This window comes from Callionymus lyra, chromosome 19 (genome assembly GCF_982586985.1).
Source record: "Callionymus lyra chromosome 19, fCalLyr1.hap1.1, whole genome shotgun sequence".
NCBI classification, from domain to species: Eukaryota; Metazoa; Chordata; class Actinopteri; order Syngnathiformes; family Callionymidae; genus Callionymus; species Callionymus lyra.
The window spans coordinates 16772996-16793699 of record NC_141836.1 but is presented as its reverse complement, the minus strand read 5'-3'; the positions used below and the strand labels follow the sequence as shown (position 1 = coordinate 16793699).

The 20704-nt window shown below is 39.7% G+C and overlaps 2 protein-coding genes across 2 annotated transcripts; both read right to left on the bottom strand.

Moving 5' to 3' along the window:
- Nucleotides 1-9601, bottom strand: LOC148059746 (extracellular matrix protein 2). The gene is made up of 9 exons (XM_087781437.1): nucleotides 9497-9601; nucleotides 8709-8915; nucleotides 8432-8654; nucleotides 8202-8317; nucleotides 7093-7225; nucleotides 6873-7024; nucleotides 6666-6805; nucleotides 233-559; nucleotides 1-166 (listed from the first exon to the last, which is right to left on the bottom strand). The coding sequence occupies exons 1-9, from the start codon at nucleotides 9599-9601 to the stop codon at nucleotides 1-3; spliced, it is 1569 nt and encodes a 522-aa protein (XP_087637563.1).
- Nucleotides 9602-11608: 2007 nt separating this feature from the next.
- tktb (transketolase b) lies at nucleotides 11609-19680 on the bottom strand. Its single transcript, XM_087781263.1, has 14 exons — nucleotides 19410-19680; nucleotides 15920-16037; nucleotides 15737-15850; nucleotides 15034-15131; nucleotides 14748-14939; nucleotides 14559-14686; nucleotides 14283-14479; nucleotides 14044-14208; nucleotides 13448-13604; nucleotides 13257-13387; nucleotides 13099-13182; nucleotides 12944-13040; nucleotides 12733-12852; nucleotides 11609-12127 (listed from the first exon to the last, which is right to left on the bottom strand). The coding sequence occupies exons 1-14, from the start codon at nucleotides 19514-19516 to the stop codon at nucleotides 11955-11957; spliced, it is 1881 nt and encodes a 626-aa protein (XP_087637389.1). The 5' UTR covers nucleotides 19517-19680; the 3' UTR covers nucleotides 11609-11954.
- Nucleotides 19681-20704: the final 1024 nt, after the last annotated feature.

The following is a 20704-nucleotide window of genomic DNA, read 5'->3' as shown; positions in this document are numbered from 1 at the left end:
TTATTTCTCCAGCTGTGGATGGAGGGTCAGTCCTTCGGTGTGAGAGAGGCAAGAGAATGTGTTTGGCTGAATCTTCTCCACCGACAAACGATTATTTTCCAGGCGGATCGAATCCAGGGTCGACCCGGATTTGCTCGGATGACACACGGCCCACTTCCCCAGCAGCCTGGAACCAAAAGGAACATCTGAATAACGACCCTGAGAACCAGAGTAATCCCCAGATCAGAACTACCTGACCAGGTTGTTGTCCAGCCTCAGCACACGCAGGTTCTTGAACCAGCGGACGCAGCGAGGAACCGTCTCCAGACGATTGTGATCCAGCGAGAGCTCGGTCAAAGATCGGTACGTCCCGACAAAAGAGTCCCGCTCGAGGCCTTCATCCGTCAGGACGTTGTGCGACAGGCTGAGCGAGCGTAGCCCGGGACGCAGGTGCCGGAATGTAGCGGCAGGAATGTGGCTGACATTGTTGTGGTCCAGAGACAGTTGGAGCAGAGAACGAGGGAGACTCGGCGGGATGGAGGTCAGTCGGTTATGGGACAGGTCTAGGGCCTGAAGGCTTCTGAGATGAAAGAGACTTCAGTTTATACCTCGACATCTGTTTACAACTAGCAAAACAAAAGCAAAATCAACATTTGTCAGCAGGTTATCAAAGATAGCTCAATAGCTGGGACAGTTTTACATAAAGTAAAAGCAAAATATATGTAATTTTAAAAGTCTTAAAAAGCAATGGGAAGCCATCTCTATTGGGAAAGAATCTGTCAGTATTATGTCATTTCACGATCTAGAAAATCAGTGATCCATAACACAACACTCTATCTCTATAACCGAGAATGTCCTGTCTAGTCTTAAAGCATCAATTTCATGAAAGTCTTTGTGTACAATTAGTCTGGACATCAGGACGTTTTGTCTTCTTCCGTGTACAATTAGTTGAAACACCAAGGTTTGGCAGGGACACTCTCTTTTACTACGATGCTCGACACAAGCTCACGACTGCGGATCTCACGGCATGTTTTCCTCTGGAGTGAAACAACAAAAACATTTCCCTAAACTGCTCGATCATTTTCTTGATGTCAACCACTAGATGGTTTGGATTCTTTCCCTTCTTTCTTCTTTCATAGAACTGATGTTTTGAGTCTCAGAGATTAGATTATCGGCTATAAAAAATGTGCGGTTTGTTTACTGACATACAATATCATAAAAATGATATCATTTTTCACTCTATTACTATACTTTATGTATTGTCCATCTGTATCCTCTTTTGTTTGTTTGTTTTTGTGCTTTTGTAAAGCATCTATGGGTATCTTGAATGGTATTTTTCTTCTTCCTATTATTATCATTAAAGCTTTTTTTGGCAGGTAATTAATTCATTTCCAAAAATCCAGATATTGCAACACAACAGGTCACACAGTCGTTGGTTGGTTTGTTACCCTTTAATGTTGTATTTCTGATGAGCAAGCTTTATATTGCTATCTTAAATATAAATTATATGTGACAGATTATCTGTAACAAACAGTGACGAATGATGTGTAAAGCTACAACCAGCTATTGTAAGCGGATACAGCGTCTATTGACACATCCAAATTTATGAACGTATAAAAACAGGGTTCAGTAGGAACTGACAGATTTAACGCAACACAAAATAAAGACATGAAGGATGTGGTGAAAAAACAATAATTTCTTTGCTCTTTTGCTGTTGTGGTGGAGAAATCAAGCTCCCCATGTGGCAAACACAACTCTGCCTAAACTAAATTGGAAAGAAAAGAGAAAAAGATGCTTTATCGCAACCATAGTATCGTATCACATACTTAAGTACACACCTCAAATTTCTGTAGATAGAAGTAAATCTTTTCATGGGACAACATTGAAGAAACTATACTTGAAATTAAAATGAAAAGTAGTCTGTGTGCTGCTTATATAACAGTCTAAATTTTATTTTCCTCTCAAAATGACTCAAAATATAGCCATTAATTGCTAAACCCCTGGCAAAAAAAAGTGTCAATATTTTGTGTGGCCACCATTATTTTCCAGATCTGCCTTAACTCTCCTGGTCATGGAGTTTACCAGAGCTTCACAGGTTGGAAAGCTCTTCCACTCCTCCATGACGACAGCGAGCTGGCGGATATTCGAGAATTCGTGCTCCTCCACTTTCTACCCCAAAGATGTTCTACTGGGTTTAGGTCTGGAAACATCATCATGCTAGAACACTGCTTGTGACTGATAATAATGTCTTCTTATATATTATATTATATTGTATTACAAGCAAATATCAGTGGCAGGAGACAGTTCTGCCTGTAAAGTCTGTTGTCACTCCAAACAGTAGGTCCCTTGTAAAATAAAACCTGCCATAGTCTATTGTTTTTCACTTCAATCTGACCTCATATTTCATTACTGGACCCCTGCAAGGCGCTGTGAGGAAGGCAGACGGTCGGGAGGGTACCATGTAGGGGGGGTAAGGTAGCTACGACCAGCGGGGGAGAAAATAATGGGGTCCTGGGGAGGCATTTTATAGGACAGGTTTGTTTTTTATGGCTGGTGTTTTAAATTATTAGCAGAGACTGGAGTGAGCAACAGCTTGATTTAATGTTTGTGTTCAAAGATCGCGCACAGCTGTTGTGAGTTTGTCGCACACAAGGCTCGGCGGGAGGGAAAGCTGATTTCCCCCGATTCTCTGCCGCTCGTCCATAAAACACCACATCCAGTAGATCCGACAAGTCATGATTCAAATCTTAGCATCCAATACCACAGAAGAAGAGAAAAAAAAAAGACTCCACCACACCTCCCGAGATATAAACACACCAACAAGTTTAACTAGAAACAAACGTGGTATTTTGGAAATGTGGTTTCTTCTTCCCGCAAAATATGTCTCTCTCCACGTCCCTGCACCAGTTGAGACCGGTCGTTGCTCGTGAACACACAGCACCAGCAACCTTAGATCTCCACGTGATACTAATGAGCTGGTGTTCTCTATTGACATCTTCCCGAAGCCTTCAGCGTCGCCTCCCGCAGGCCTCGGCGAGCAAACACACACGCTTTGAATCGAACCGAATAAATCTTTTCAAACTCATCTGTTGCACGTTTTGAATGTCAACTCAACTCCTGGATTTCATTTCTAAATAAAGAGTTCTTGGCTTTAGGACTTTTCATTTGTAGTGTTTGGGACTATGTATTTTCCAAAATAATAAAAAGAAAAGAAAATCTTTGTGTTATCTCAGGGTCAAGGTGACCCGGAGGTATGAAAACAAATGTATTTTGAACATAAAGAATAATCATAATTCTACATCCGGATTGTGGATTTAATTGTTTATATAATCTTTTTTTAATAACGTAATACATCTATTTAACACCATAATCCCAAGAAAAGTTTGTTTTTTTGTTTTAATAAAAAAAAGCATTTTCTTATCGATCAATTTGATCTTCTTTGTTTTATTAAATTTCCCTTGTTATTGCTTCAGCTTTGAGATCACTAGTTTGTGTTTTATTAATTTAACTGGTGAATTAAGTCTGAGTTTCTCATGGGAAACAGATTACCAGGGATCAGCAAAGTTTCCATTCCGAGTGCTAATGGAACGCAACACAACAGTTTTGCTGAAAACATTTCTCAAGATTTTATTAATTTATTTCATATATTTCACATAAAGTGAAAATAGTTTTGTTATCATCATAAAACGAATTTAAAAAATGTATGATGTGGGAAATAAACTCATTTCCAAATATACTCCTGAAGCAAAAACATACTGAATACGGGTCGATGTCACTGAGACACATTAGCATTGACGTATTATGCAGCTTTATTTTTGGAGGCTCAATAGACCTGTCATGATATATTGTGACACATTTAGGTTTTCCCTGTGACGACTGCGGTGGCGTGCGTAAGCATGGAGTCAGACCGGCAAATCAGTACAAAAAAAATGATAAATCTGTGCCAAAATAACAGGTTTTATTAAAGCGAGTGACGAAGGCTAAAAGAAGAGGTAGTTCTTAAATGACGGAGGACGAATAAAAGGTGGATTAAAACCTAATTTAGTGAAATTTTGTGGCTTTATTTACATTTTAATGAGGTACAAATCATCACTAAATACTCTAATGAGGCTTCTTTTTTTTCGATCCAAACGTGGCAGCACAGGGTTTTGGGCATCACATGGAGCTTGTTAACTTGTCCATGTGAGTAAAAAACACAAAAACAAAGTGAAAAATGAAGATAAACCATTTTATTTTATACCTATATTGTCAGCTTTTTCTATCTATGAACTATTTGGGTTTTAGTTCCAGCACTGGTGGTCTTTATGTCCCTTTTTTTTCTACAATCTCGTCTTTTGTGTGTGTGTGGTGGATAGACTGGGTCTCGGGGTGGGGTCCAGACTGCTGGTCCTGATCTCTCGCCTCATTGCACTCCCTCTTTATATGGCCTTGTATCTGATTCCTGAGCGTGTTTGTTCCCACGCTTCCTCACGTCCTGCTCAAACTTTTTAATCCACAAGTTTGCTCCGAGTTGCATTTTGACATCAGATCTGAGATCAATTGAACATGCCGGGAGCCAAATAGAACATATATTCATTTATAAATTATCCTTCGGTGCAGAAATATGCTGATTTATGAAGCTGGGTTCTTCATCTTGTAACCTCCAGGTCTGCACTTAAACCCACAACCTCAGTGGGGAGCCATCTGGCTCCAGGACGTGCCACTGCGGCACTTCACCAATAAATATCAGCGCTCAGCACTTTGTTTTATCATTAGCTTTCCATGCGTCCCGCTTCTGTTTCTGCCCACGCCTCCGCACATGTAGCCTACGTGTGTGTCCCATGTGGAATTAATGGGTTCAAGTCCGCTCGGGGTCAATATTGGCTGTAAATGCTGCAACGTGTCTTGACTTCCTGGTTGCCAGTCACGAAGAGCAAGTCGTTACATACAAAAACTGAAACTTAACAGCTAAAAAATATATTTTATTCATATTTTTCTTTACTAAAAAGAAAACAAATGGTCTCATAATTGTATTAACATAAATATTTCGGATGGTTTAAGCAAGTTCATAGCTCAAGTTAAAGACAAAAACCTGTTCAAAACTGGAGGATAATTAGCAACAACAAACTCATGGCGCTTCACTTCGCTCTCCTCGTGCGGTTCGCAAGGTTCCCAGGGAGCGACGACTCGAAGCCACTGGAATCCACTATATTTAAACAACACAAACACGGCGAGATACGTCCACAAAAGCCGTGACTCGCACGCCCACCGATCCGGCACCACAAGGTCAGCTGTTTAAAATACCGTCTCCAAGTGCAAGTGTGTGAAATAAAAAAGGCAGGAAAATGTGAATCAAGACGTCTGTTGACGTCAGAGAGGTTAAGCAGGAAGTCTTCTGGATGTGCTTGGAAGCAATATATTGTTTCAAAGTTATTTCTGTTAGTTTAAAGTTATGGTACATGTGAGTAGTCGTTATAGTTATGTAAAGAAACTGTGTAAAAATGTATAAAATACGTTTAGTTTAAGTAAATTAAGTGAATAAGTTTTAAGTTTAGATTAAGTTGATTAATCAAGATTAAATAATGCATCTTTGTAGATGTATATTCTAAATTTTTGCTATAAAGATATAGATATAGAACATTTTTGCAATTTCTGAAATATCCCATATTGAATTCATTAATAATTTAAGCAAAATCCTCATTAATTTAATTATAAAATTGTGCTCATTGTGGGAGCAAAAAGGCAGATTGCCTCACTCAAACCCTTGCAGGAGCCAAGGCCCCCCCCGCCCCCCACTAACACAAGGGTTAAGTTAAGTTTTTCTTTTTTGCTAACTAGCTTGATTCTGAAGGTTTCTCACCACCACATAACACATAAATAGAAAAGCATGCAGACTTATGAAGACATTAACTGTTTATACATTGACAAAAATGTGTAAAAATGATTGTGTTATTATGGCTACAAACAAAATGACCCACACCAAAACAGGGTTCACCACCCCATTACGAGGTGGGTAAACAACTAGAGAAGTCTAGAAATATTCTATTATAGATAAGATTGACAGGGGAAAAAAAAAAGCTGGTTCTTTTCCCGCTTGAGCCAACATGCGTCCTTTCAGTGAGGAGTTTGTTTGTTCTTCCCATGATTGTGTGGGTTTACTGCGAGCTCTTCGGAATGTGAGCGGTTGTGTGTTTATCGTTTTGTCCTCCTAAAGGCTGTTGCCCTGTTCAGGGTGTCCCAAACCTCTTGCCCTAAGTAGCTGGGACAGCCCCCCCGCTAACCCCAATAAAGGAATAAGCGGTAGAGAACACAATAATTGTCATGTTCGTCTTTTGAAATTAATATTTTGGAGATTAGAATCTGAATTCTTATATCATCATTTATAATTAGTGATGTGTTGAGGAGGCTTCATGAAACAGTGTCATGTTGTTTAGGCCTCAGTAGGTGGCGCCATCAGTTTAAAAAAATGTGATGTTTCATTAGAACAGTTGTTGAAAACCAAAAAATAGTTTAAAGACCGCCATCTAGTGGGCTCTGAAAATACTGACACTGATTCATGAAGCTTCATGAGACCATCACCATTTACAATAATACTTTCAGGTGAGAATTACTTTTTTTTTAAATAACTGCATGCCTTTTTTCCTTAATAATATGTATAAAAATGATTTAAATTTTAAATAATTTTATACATTTGTTGAAAAACCTACTTGAGATGGATCCAGGCCTGAACATCGATGCTCTTCTCGTGCAGCTGATTGTGACTCAAGTCTAGGTCTTGCAAATGATTGACACCTGTCAGCTGATCACGCCTCAGCTCCTGAATGACGTTTCCCTTCAGACTCAGCTTCTGTTTGAAAAGACAGGAAAAATGGATATAAAACCAAAATTGGATTAATTCACAGTCATACTGAGACCTGCAGAGACGACGGAAGTCCTCTAGGGGGCGCGTGAAAGTGGTTTTTCCCCAGATCCAGCTCCAGGAGTTTCCCTAAAGGTCTCAAGTGTGTGAGATCAGCATCATGCAGACGGTTGTCAGCCAGATGCAGACTCAAAATGTTCACCAAACCTGGAAGGTAAAAGTGGAAAAAGTGAATATCACTGCAGTTCAATCAAGATGTTGATGTTTATTTGTACCTGTAAACCAATCAGAGGAGAGAGAAGTGAGGCTGTTGCTGTTCACATTGAGCTCCTCGAGGGACGATGGGACTGTCGGGATCTTGGCGAGACGGTTTCCTGCCAAACTCAGCTTCTTCAAAAAGCTCAAATTCTACGACACACATTGAAACCTTGAGGTCGAGGCAGGTGACGACAAAAGTCCTTTCATCACGCACTGAAAATAAATCATCCCTAAATAAGTTCCTTTCATTCTCCACATCAGCAGCTCACAGCTGTATTCCACTGTGTCCCGCCGGCCAATACCGTGAGAGCTTGCTGGCGATGCCGGGTAACCATTGGTCGACGGCCTCGGTGTGGTCGGGATTCTGGTCAATTTGGGGTTGGACCACGGTTTATTCTTAGAATAGATTACTTAATGTAATGCTCTCTCCTCTTATATTACCGTAATGACACAGGATACAGACTGCGTTGTATTTTAACTACAAGCCAGTGACCTATAAACTCACAAATAAAACCATTTGACATTCAGGAGGATTTGATTTTCCCAGAGGAGGAACACTTAACAGTGGACTAGAAAAAAAGGGGCCATTAATCGCTTAGACAGGAAAGTCTTGGTGAAGTCACTTCAAGATGGAGTGAAACGTAAACGCCGAAAAGGGTTTCGTCGTGATGATTTCTCTCTCTTCATTAGCCGACAATGCAGCAAGTTAACTTAAACGTTTCTTTTTTTTTATTAGCCTGACTCTGACATCAAGCTAATCCCGCCATAAAACTGCACGGATTACTAAAACCATTAACCAATAAAAGCCACTTTAACACACGGAACATTCACGGTTTCCATGATCCGCGACACGTCAGCACATTTGAGGTTTATTTCAATATTTTAGGAGGATTCATTTGAGGATTTCTAAAGCGCATGTTGTCTAATTCAATCCCATTGAAGACACACAATTCAATAAATTTGAACTCGTGAATAAGTGAGTTAGTGACTCCATCTACCGGCTGTTTGCAGTATTGCCATCAAAATGTGTTTTTTTCACCTCTAAAACCATGTGTCTAATTACAGTCTCAATATTTATAATAAAACGTGGTTGCAATCCAAGTGAAATAAACTCAGTGTCACTTACAGCGAGAGGGTTTTGGTTGAAAGACTCGTCGTCTAAATCATTCCCACTGAGGTCCAGACTGAGGAGGTTCGGCAGACCAGAGAAGGAACCAGAGGGAAGGATTCTGAGGTTGTTATCTGGGAAAATATGAAAGTGGATCAGAGACTGGAAGACACTAAGTAAGTGTCATGAAACACATGCTGCATGTGTTTGTTTCTTGTGTGAGAAGAAACACACACACACACACACACCTCCCAAGTCCAACTTCACCGCCCCTTGGTCATGGATGATTGACAGGTGGGTGAGGTTGATGCTTCTGCAGTTCACTTCTCCATTTATAGTCAGACACTGACCAACCGTGGAATTAGTTAGTGTGTCTGTTTGGTTACTAGGAGATGCTGTTCCCTCCTCCTCTTCTTCCTCCTCCTCTTCTTCCTCTTCCTCCTCCTCCTCCTCCTCTTCTTCCTCCTCCTCCTAAAGGTAAACACAATATTAGAAAAAGTTTTTGACATATTGACATCTAGCTACATTTCTAACCTCCTCTTCTTCATCATCATCATCATCGTCGTCCTCATCATCGTCGTCCTCATCATCATCCTCATCCTCTTCTCCACCTTTCCTATGATCCATCAGCCTCTTTTTTTCAGCATGCAGCTCTTGAAGAACAGCCATCAGTCCTTGAGGATCGCGCTCCCTCCTGTGACTCCAGCCCACCAGGGGGCGCCCCAGCCCGGCCTGGGACAAACCAAAAGTTACTTATTGCTTGTCTTTTTAATTGTAGTTCTAGATTGGCTGATGCTTAAGTGGCTAATTTTTTTGTTTTTTATTGTACAATAAAATAAGTTTGTCTCACCTGTCGATACGAATAATATAAATATTAAAAAGGTTTTAAAAATAGAAAGGGAAATTTTACAATCCTTATTGTATCACACTGGCTTCAGGTGTCATGCGAATGATGTTAACTATATATTTTCTATTTATATACTGTAGAGAGTTAAATATAATTTAAAATGCACAATAATGTGCCACCTATTAAGAATACTTTTTTTATTTGAGGCAAATCAAAGTATTCTTAATCTGGGCCCATAAAAAATATATATATATATATAAATGTCTAAAGATAGTTAGCAGCTCAGTTAAATAGTACATTTGAAAAAAAAAAAAGTAGCAATAAATGATTCAACCTCGGACAACTTGAAACTAACAATGATAACAGTTGTGATGGAAAAGATATCTTCTTAAAATGACACTTCCATGAGAATCTTTTCATTTCTACCTTCAGTCTGAACCTGATACATGAACATTCGTAGACTCACAATCCTGTACGCTGAACTCTCCACAGGAGCCGTGAACCTCCGCCTGCCCCACACACTTCTCTTCTCTCTTCCAGCGTCCACGAAATCCTTCTCATGACCCTTCATCTCTGAGGCCGCCTTCAGAAGGACCTCCTCGTTTCTCTTTTCTTAAGAAGAATTTAAAAATAAATGGAGATTTCTAAAAAGGATTTGAAGCAGGGAATTACCTGGAGGTCGAAGATCATCTGATGATAAAGTTGTTGGGTCGACAGTTTGATCAGCAGGTCCGGTGTCCTCGTCTAAATCCATGAAATAAACACTTTCTCCAACGATGATCACAGAGACCAAAAACAGAAGCGGCTTCCAGGAGTTAAACATTGTTGGACGATGTGTTAAGATGTGAATCCTTGAGTCTTTCTGGATCAGCTTTGAGTGAAAGTGAGAAGGAAGGTCTGGACACCTTCCCGGGAGGTGCAGCTTAAATAAAAGAAAAAAAGAAAAGAAAATCTCACATTGTTAAGAAAAGTGCATCCCAGCATGAAGTAGACAGTCCCACCCTACGTCTCCTCGTCTGCCCCGACTGACCACACGAGGGTCAAGGTCAGGAGAAATGTGAGGCATGACACCCGCCCCCAAATAGATGCTGTCAAAAGTAAACAAAAGTGAGGAGAGAAGAGGGAAAGAAACTTGGATTTTGAACTAGTGACCTTGTTCTGTGGAGGTCCCAGGTTCAGCTATGTTAACACCCATGTCTGAAAACACACACCAGAATGGAGAAATAAGTTCATCTCAACTCTGTGCAAACAGCTGTCGTGCTGACTCATGTTAACGTGTGCGTTGCGTCTACACACCACGCAGCCGAGGAGCCAAACTGGGGTTGTCACTGTGGTTCCAAAAACCTGTTGACGCTTCCCCTTTATTTGCCCGGTTCACCACATTCCCTCGCAGTATCTGTCTGAGAAGGCCTGCATGTCGCTCACAGCACCGATGATTGACAGCTGCTGCCAAACTACCAAATGGAGTATTGCACTGGTCACTGAAACAGAGGTAGGAGGCGCTCTTTGACGAGAACATGCAATAACTCAGGGTGTACTTTCCCTAACCTCTGAGCAAACGGGACCTTACATCAGTGCAGGAGCAGTGACAAGGGGTATTAAAAACAACTTTACATTGAAATCATTTTTAATGTGATACTTTTTCTGTGGATTTCAAATAATTCATTTTTTTTAAATTATAGTTCTTGTCATGGTTCATTTCAGTAGTGTATAAATTTAATTTTACAATAAACAAATATTCACTAATTGATGGCAGTCATTATGTTCTGCACAGGTAAAGGGGCGAGGAGATCCAGTGATGACCCTTTTTCTGAAGTGTCAAAATCCAGTATTTAGAAATGAAAAACATTGTCTATTGTCGGCAAAATGCTATTATACAGTCTGAGGTACATTTTGTCTATCACAGTCCGGTGGCTGTGCTTTTCAGCCCTAAACCAGCACTGATGTCAAACCAAGTCAACTCATTCACTCAAGGTCTCATTCATTCCTCGGGTTATTAGTTTGTACAATTCTGAGTTTGGGGGCAGAAGTTGAGAGAAAGTAACTTGACATTCTATGTTAATCTTTGTCTTTGATCCATGTTCTTCATCTTTAGACTTAGATTGCATTATCTTTTCATTTATCTTGTCCTTATTTTTATGAATAATCGTCTGTATTGCTGTGTCTAATTGGAAAAACAATTTCCCAAAGGATACTTCCTGAGGGATCAATAAAGTTCTACCTAAATGAACACTTAGAATACAAAGACAGGGATCCTACACATTAAAACCTTAAACGTTCGTTTATGAATGAATTATTGCTGCCATCTAGCGGCCAGTCCTATGCAGTTGAAGGAAAATCCAAAGAAAAAAGGAAAGCCTCCCACAAGATCCCAGCCATGACATAGGACAAGAGGATACAAACAACTCGATCAGCCCTTTAAAGCAGAGTTTGGCCATATTTTGGTAAAATACCCAGAAAATAAATATATCCATGTCATTACATCAACAAAATATATTGTTACCTCTTTAAAGTGACACATCGGAATATTTGAGCCCCTAGTGAACATGTGACCCAAAATGATAAGACACAAAAAAAATGTGTTGAATATTTTTTATTGAAGCACTTTTGAACTGGAAAACAGTAACTATGGGTAGTTATTGGTGCCTTCAATGAAACGAGTTGAAAGTGTGAAGCAAACTGCTTCACATTTTAGAGAATGGGAGAAAACTCAGTAACAGAGTTAGGAATGTGAAGAACTCATGACGGAACACAAAAGGACCAACATGGGCAGGATTTCTAAATCTTAACACAGTTAACCAAGCAGTTTAAGACTATTGGAAACAGGAATGTTGCCCAGGAAAGCAACACACAGAACACTGGAGGACAAGAAGCGGAATTGAACACATCACTAAGGGTCAAAGGCCGGACTCTACTTCAAGTCCTCAGTTAGCGAAAGTGTTGCGCACAGCAGCAGCGATGTGTTTGGCGCTGATGCCGAAGATGTCCAGGAGCTCTTGAGGCTTTCCACTGCGAGGAACTCCACTCACTGCCAGTCTGGTCACGATGATGCCAGGCTCAGATCCCACTGCCGACAACACCGCTTCACCGAGACCACCTGTGGAAAAATAAACCAACTTTAACGAAAATCAAATCTAAATACTTGCCCACATAAAAAATCTAAAAAATCTTTACAATACAATCTTAAAGGGTTGCAAACTTGCATTTAAAGAATTAACCAGGCACGATAGTATGATTGATTTTAGTGTGCGTTTCATTTGTAGTGATAGTTTACTTCCATTTTTAAAGGCAAAATTCAGTTCATAAAATATAATTTATTTGTCAACATTTTTTTTTTTTTTAATCACTTACCCGAGTGTAAATGCTCGATTACATTTCATATAATGCATTTTGAGCAACACTAATTTGAAACATTGCAAAAGATACATTTTTACAATGATAGCATCAAGTGAACACTGCAGAAGGCATTTTACGTCGTTACAGTAGAGACTTCATTAAATATGAGGAAATGTAATTTAAATTTAAAATTTCTAAAGATTTTATTCATGATTTTAGCAAGTTATTGTGCCTCAAATACAGCTTGTAATTAAAGTTATCAATTCAAATAAAAATTGTTTCACAACCCAAAAATATTGCCATCAAGAATTTTTTAAAGCAACGAAATGGCTTTATTTTACCAAATGAAGTGACAAGAAAGCGTACCCTCTTTGTAGTGGTCCTCCACGGTGATGATGCGTCCTCCTGTTGCCTTGGCGCTGGACAGGATGGTCGCTGCATCCAGTGGCTTGATGGTGAACGGATCGATCACACGGATGTTTTTACCTTAAAACAAACCGTCACCATTTAAATACAATGTAAGAAAAGGGTTAGAGCTTTTATAAATCAATTCTCCACTAGAGGGCGCTGGCATTACCTTCACTTGCCAACATGTCAGCAGCAGCCAGAGCCTCATGCAGAGTCACACCAGCTCCAACCACGGTCACATGATCGCTGTCCGACTGACGCACCACCTGCAGGAACGACGCCATTTAATCTACATCTTCTACCTTCAGAGGCATCAGCGATTACCTTCGCGACTCCAAGTTCAAACTTCTCATCGGGGGAGTAAAGCACAGCGGTGTCGGGTCTGCTCGTTCGGATGAAACAGATTCCCTGAGAGAAGAAAAACATGAAATGTAAACGATCCCATGTATACAAGTGAAGACGACACGTGAGCAGCAGCTAACCTTGGTGTTGGCTGCCAACTCAACAGCTCGCTCAGTTGACACAGCGTCGCTGGGGTAGAAGACTGTGCAGGTCGGGATAGCGCGGAACATGGCCAGATCCTCCAGGGCCATCTGGGACGGACCATCCTCGCCTGATTGAGGAGCATGAACAATAAGAAAAGGTTTCAACTATAGTCAAGGGAGAGTCTTACCGATGGAGACTCCACAGTGGGATCCCACCAGGTTGATGTTGGTCTGAGAGATGGCTCCCATACGAATCTGGTCGTAAGCTCTGGAGAAGAATGCGGCAAATGTGCTGGCAAAAGCAACCGTACGGTCACGGGCGGCACAACCCATTGCAACTCCAACCTACAGAAAGATAGAAAGTCATGTGTGAACACTTAAGAAAAGTCAACAAAAGAAGCACACAACAAACCAAAAAATAACGAGTTACATGATATTTCTGTGAACAGGTTTGTGTCAGATTAGGTTGCAATAGCCACAAACTCAACTCAAGCCACAGAGGAAAAACTGGATTACTGCTGGTGGGAATATTAGTTACAGATTAGACAGATTTAGAAAAGCCTCTTATGAGCAGGAGGTCTAAATGCAGGTCTTTGAGTAGAACTTAAAAACTCAGAAGAAACGTCAAATACTGAAGAGAAAAAGTTGTAGCGAAACTAAAGTAAATTATAGATTTGCTGCAAAGATGCATTCAGCATATTTAACATGCCAGTGACATGTTCTGACCCGTGTTGGAACCCATGTCGACTAAACCATTTCAGGCATCTTGTTAAATATTACTTACCATGTTCTGCTCTGCAATGAAGCACTCGATGTAGCGGTCGGGGAAAGCCTTCTTGAAGGTTAAAGAGAAAGTGGAGTTCTTGGTATCGCCGTCAAGAGCAACAACTCTCTGACTGGACTGACCCAGTTTGGCCAAAGCGACACCGTAAGCACGACGGGTTGCCATCTGGAAAAGAGCAGGAGTTAAAATTAAAAGACTCTAAAAACTGATGTGAACATCAACAAAAGGTTTTTTCGTACCTTGTCTCCCTTCTTGTAGGCGGGCGGAGAAGACAGATGGATTGGGCTCAAGTCTGCAGGTGCCGTGTCTTCAGCGGGTAGTTCTGGACACAGAGTTTTGTCGGGAACCTGAATAAGTGACTGCAGCTGGTTCAGAAGCTCGTCAACTCTGTCTTTGGGGATTGGTTTTCCATGCCAGTCGTCAAGATCCTCAATATCTGTTCACAGACAGGAAGAACGTTATTCATGTACCATCAAACGAAATCAAGACCCAACCCTTGAATAAAAAGGACCTACTTTTCAACCCTTTGCCTTTGAATGTTTTTGCCACAATGCAAGTGGGCTTTCCTTTAACCTGCTGAGCTTGCCAAAATGCTTTGCACAGCTCTTCAACATCATGCCCATCCACCACGTACGTGTTCCACCTACAAACAACAGTTTGGAATCAGTTCACCGAGACTGAAGACAAAGAAGAAGGTCACTGACCCGAAGGCTTCGCAGCGTTTGAGATAAGTGTCCATGTCATGCTGCAAGGGAGCAGCCTCACTCTGACCCAGACGATTGACATCCATGATGGCCACGAGGTTGTCCAGTTTATAGTAGGAGGCAAAGGCCATGGCTTCCCAGACCGAGCCCTCAGAACACTCGCCATCACCCAACATGCAGTAGACTCTGTAGCTGTAAAGAGAAATACAAACCCCATTTTGCTCAATATTTATGGGAAACTCAACCAGGGATTCAAAAAAAAATATCCCAAAGCAGTATAAAATACCTGGATTTGTCAAAGTGTTTCCCAGTGTAAGCCATTCCACATGCAGCACCAAGACCTTGTCCCAGTGATCCGGTGGCAACGTCAACAAATGCTAGTTTCTGACGGACAGAAGAGCCAGAAGATTAGTTGGAAGAAAAACTTCAACATAAAGTTACTCGTCATGTTATGCATGTCCAGACATGCATAACATTTTTTACTCATGTCAGGCACTTTAATGTATCCAGCTTCATTCCATTACATTCAACATGTCTTGATGTGTCAAGAATGAACTAAAAACTTAAATATTACCACTTTGCAGGTACTTAACAAGTGAGCACAAGCCTGCACATAAATGGTTGCTTTCTGAAATGACCCAAATATTTCCTTGAACTTTTATGTTATTCTCATCTTGTTTGGCTGTTAAAATAAAAAAAAGTCCAAAATTCACCAAAAACAAGTTGGTACATAATCAGAAATCATCCTGGTTTACATAAGACTTGTTATTGATGTCTGTGCACTTTAATGTTTCAGCTTTACAGCATTTATTCATTTGTACCTTGTACCAAGTTTGGGGAATAATGCACAACATGCCCTACTTTATTAGAATACAGTGCATCATGACATAATTATCATGGGTCTAATGTTATTACAGTATAGAATCGTGAGTTACTCACATCGTCACACCCCAATATGTGAGATAGAAAAATAACTAGCCGGGACCTACTGGTGTGGGATGTCCTTCCAGTTCACAGTCAATTTTGCGCAGGTTCACGAGTTCAGACTTCTTCACGTAGCCCGCCTCTGCCCAGGCAGCGTAGAGGACAGGAGCAGCATGGCCCTGAAGTCAAACAATTCTTTAGTTGGCACAGCTACAAAAAAAAAAAGAAAAAAAGAGGAAGTTCCAAACCTTTGACAGGACAAAGCGGTCGTTGCATTGGTTGCGAGGATCTTTCGCTTTGTAGCGCATGGTGTGAAAGAAAAGCACAGACATGAGCTCTGCAGCACTGCAACATGATGTTGGGTGTCTGGGGAGAGAAATAAACATCAGTTATGCCGAATCCAGCTTTTCAATCTTAAAATGTAGCCACGCCGTGCATCGCATGCCTCAGAATTCTCTTCTATGACTCTAAAAGAGACTGATCAAGTTAAAACATGTTAATATGTATAGAATTTAAAAAAACAGAACTGTTAGTTTCTGCGTTGATGGCATGGTGAACCATATGTAACTTGAGTGGTGTTAAATTTGTTGTCCAAACACCATCTGGTTATGTAACCACACATGGCAGTCACTTTAAACAAAGCCATGCTCATGTTTACCCATCATCCTCCTGTGGGCCCTAACAAGGGGGAGAAAAGGCATTTATTAAAACAAAGTAAACTATATTTGAGTCCCATACATTAAAAAAAAAAAAAAAAAGGAAACAAAATATTCCCTGATGACGAAACTTTTAATTTCCTGCTCAACGTGACAAGGAAGTAAACCAGAGTTACCAGGAGTCCCTTTGTTGCGTAAAAAAGGATGTGTTCACTATTGGAGTTCAACGTGGATATGAAGGCTATGAAGTTAGACTTTTCATAAAAATTAAAAAAAATGTACAATGAAAACAGCACCTGTACTGTACATTAAAATTATTTTGTTACACTGAACTTTTGCAAACAAGCTAGTTGAACAGATAGTAAAATACCATCTTATAGCAGGTCTCAAAAGACAACCGCCTTGCTCGTACGCACATCTCTGTAGGCCGTTGATCACCATTATAACATACGTGTAACCTGAACTTGAAGTTCTTGTTCGTGGGGTGAGTGAGTTTACAGGTGAAGGCGACGTATAGAGCACACATCCTCGTGTTTAGTGTCACGACAGGTGATGCGTGGAGGGCCCAGTGTCGTAGTCTCAGTGCAAGTCATTGGTTTTAAACTAAAATAAAAAAAAGAACAAGTTCACCAACATGAAAGTTTGGTTCATGTTCCCTCACATAAAAACACTTAGGGTAAAAAAAACAACAATCTATTCTTCAAGTTTATTTACATTACCAATTGTATCTGCTCTTAAATGTTCAAGTAAAAGCAAATCATATTAGCTCAAAGTTCTGTCATCTATGGATGCAAACGGAATTATTTAACAATCATTGCCTTCGACTTGCTGGGTCAGCAGATGTCTGGCCCTCACCATTTATCTCACTGAACACCCAAGGGCCAATATTTGCCTTCATCTACCTAGCAAACTTTGCAGTATTGCACAGTAGTGAGCGGTAAATTGCATGTTAAAGAGATTCATGCAATAAAACAGCCCAACTAATATTTCTTCATGGTGCAAATATTGACCATGTTGTATTAATTTAATGCGGCAAATGGATCTATAACAGTTACCATTCAATGTAAAAATACATATTTACATAATACATTAAAATGTTTACTCAAAACTCTAAATTGCTAAGTTTTATTATATTAACATACTTTACAAAATATACCTACAACAAAATTCAAGGAAACCCCGTTATTAAAAACAAACATTTTTACATGTCAAAATGGGTCTCAACTAGGTCTGGGTTATTTTGTGACACCGACAGAAATACTTGAGAAGAACACAATATTGAAACGGTACCAATGTGTTCAAAACTTGATAATGTGTGACAAAAGCCAGTGAACATCATATTGATTTGTCACTTGGTAGGAAGTGTCCTTTTGTACTGGAAATGATTTGTCATTTACTTTTTTCGAAGTGAAACTTTACAAGTAGAAAATGGTACCGGTATCGAAGTGAAGGCATCAGTATCTGTACCGGTATCAAAGATTCTTTAACTAGAGTGCAAAGAGACAGCATTAAGCATCGCTTTGGTTCATGCAAGGACACAAATGGTCCATATTTACCAGCGACTCGAAGCTCATAACACATGGCACACTCCTTAAAGTGAATCCACTCTCGCTTCATTCAATTAACTCCCTTCCTGAAGTTAAGGTTTTACTTTTATTTGGGGGAAAAAAAAACAAAAAAAAACATTTAAGGGATAGTCAGGGGACACCAACAATCCATACTGATAGTCTGTAATGTCCCTCTTGTATCAGTTTTTAAAGTCTAAATTTTAAGCTTGCATGGATGTAATTGAAACTATTTGGTGTGACATTCTGGATGAACAGAAGAGAGCCTTTGGCTATTGCCATTATGTAGGTATGCATGTATTTTCCTCTTCCTGGTTATCGAGAGTGGTCGTTCAGCAAGTGTCACTTTTGTTCCCACAATCTTAAGAGCTGCAGGATCCATGTATTCACCGTCAAACTGCGTTCGCTTTGTTTACGTCACCAATAGTTAATACTTGATGACGTAGAAGACACGTCATCGTTTCTGTAGAATATTTAAATCTCCAGATTGACCCAGTATACGTTCCACAAATCGCCCACAACTTTTGACAATTTTTTCCACTCGACAAAACTCCCTTGCAAAACCTCTTAGGTGAGTAAAATATTCTTTGGAACCCGCATTATATTATAAAGTATATAGTTTCCCTTCCGACTAATTTCATGAAATTCATCAATTCAAAACGTAAATTTGCCATTATTTTACATTTAAACAACTTAAAATGATTAACATAAGCAAGCTTTCCAATGATACCAACCTTTCTTTAAATTGAGCAAATATTGAGCAAGTTATAGCATTTTCAAAGTCGGGTTTACCAAACGGTCACACCTAAAATATTGACCCCCCCATTGATAAATAAGTGCATTTTCAGGGGTTTTTACAGTCATAACTTTCTTAATATTTTTCGCAGAAAAAATATACTTGTATCACTGGAATCGTCTTGACAAGACATTTTATATGCTACTGGTTTTATAAGAAATCAATTCATATTTAAAAATTTTACACCAACATTATGTGGACATACAGTGATGAACAAATTCCCCTTTAACCCAAAGAGAGACATTACTCTGAAACTCCGATATTATTTAGTTTTTGGTTTATTTTGTCAATCTTTTGGCCACTAAAATTACATTTTTTTCCCCTGGACATTGTGTAGCAAAACGTGACAGATTTATGACAACCTTTCGTTTACTACATCTAAATGACGTCACGTAGAGATTTCCGCTGACTCATGGTGACAATAGCGAACACTGGTAATTTTTTTTTTTTTTTTAATTGACACTTTTACGTCTTATTAGCTAATAATGAAACGTTTAATTTGTGAGGACATTTTGTACAGTCGTTTTGACAACTGTTAGCTCATGCTAAGTTTGCCACAGTTATGTTGTGAGTTTACGTTACGTTACGTAACCGCGTCTGCAGAAGGCTAATCTGCCGCACGTGCGCTCCGGCCTGCAAGTGACGCTCGCTTGAAAACGTTTAAAAATAAAATAAAAATAACATTGAATTAAAACGTAATTTCGAAGTTTAAATACTTTACCCGGAGTTTGAAGCACATGTCGCCTTGATGGAGTCAATCCTCAACTTGTTGGCGACGTCTTTGAGCCCCTGCAGAGTTTTCTCGTCGGGTTTGTGGTAGCTAGCCATGTTGTTATTATTATTTGTTGTTGTTTTCTAGGGCGGTGATAATGCGAGAAGGACGCTGGAAGGTGTCGGGTTCGAATGCGAGGGGCTCACGCTGCTGCTTCTACTGCTGCCTCTGGAGGTGAGAGCGACCGGCTGCCAGTCCCACAGAGAGAAGGAGGAAGAGAATCAGGAAGCGACGGATTTATGGCTCCATGGCGTGACCACGCCCACTTGAACATGCGATTGGTGGCCCGAGGCAGAGCGAGCAGGAACGGACTTTAAATTTAAACTAAGTTAAGATCAGTCGTATCTTGAATTAAAAATACAATAAAAATAATGTATTCTTATTCTTTGGCTCTTTTTTTGTTTGCATCCTCAAGGCTGCACATCGCCACCTACTGTACACACTTTGCTAGTGCATTCTATAGGCAGGTAAAAAGTAAAATATAGTATAAACAACTACTCACAGTGATATTATATGACATTATACTCATTAATGATGTGTTCAAGTACATGTGCAAAAGATATGTTTGACCAACTTATCCCTTTCTCTGATCTGACTATAAAGAATAATATAACAACAATATACATCCTTCTTGGCGAACACAAGATCAAATAATTGAATATAAAACATTAATTAAAACGGATTAAAAAATAATATCATAATACCACACATACAATTACTGACTCCTTTAAGGAACATCTAAACAACTTATTTGTTCAGGCTTTTCATCAAATCAAGGGATTTTCTGGAACTCCTGTTGTATTATCAGTTTTATCTTGCCCTTTAAAGTATGTACTTTATTGAGTATTGTTTTGATTGTTTAAGCGCTTTGTGACCATGGTCTGGAAAAGCGCTATACAAATAAAAATTACTTACTTACTTACTTACTTTCTCTGATCTGACTATAAAAATAAAGAATAACGTAACAACAATATACATCTTTCTTGATGAACACATTTTCTTGAGATCAAATAATTGAATAAAAAACATTCATTAAAGCTGATTAAAATAATATCATAATACCACACATACAATTAAGTATTTATCAATAATGTTTGGCACAAGTGTCTGAGAATGGGAAAGGTCTTTGGGAAGAGGAAATGTGGCGTTTGAGGCAGCAGGATAAAATGGTATTTTCCATTCTCAGTGGTTCAGGGGTCAACGTATTTACTACTAGGTAAACACACCTGCAGACTAAAGACGTC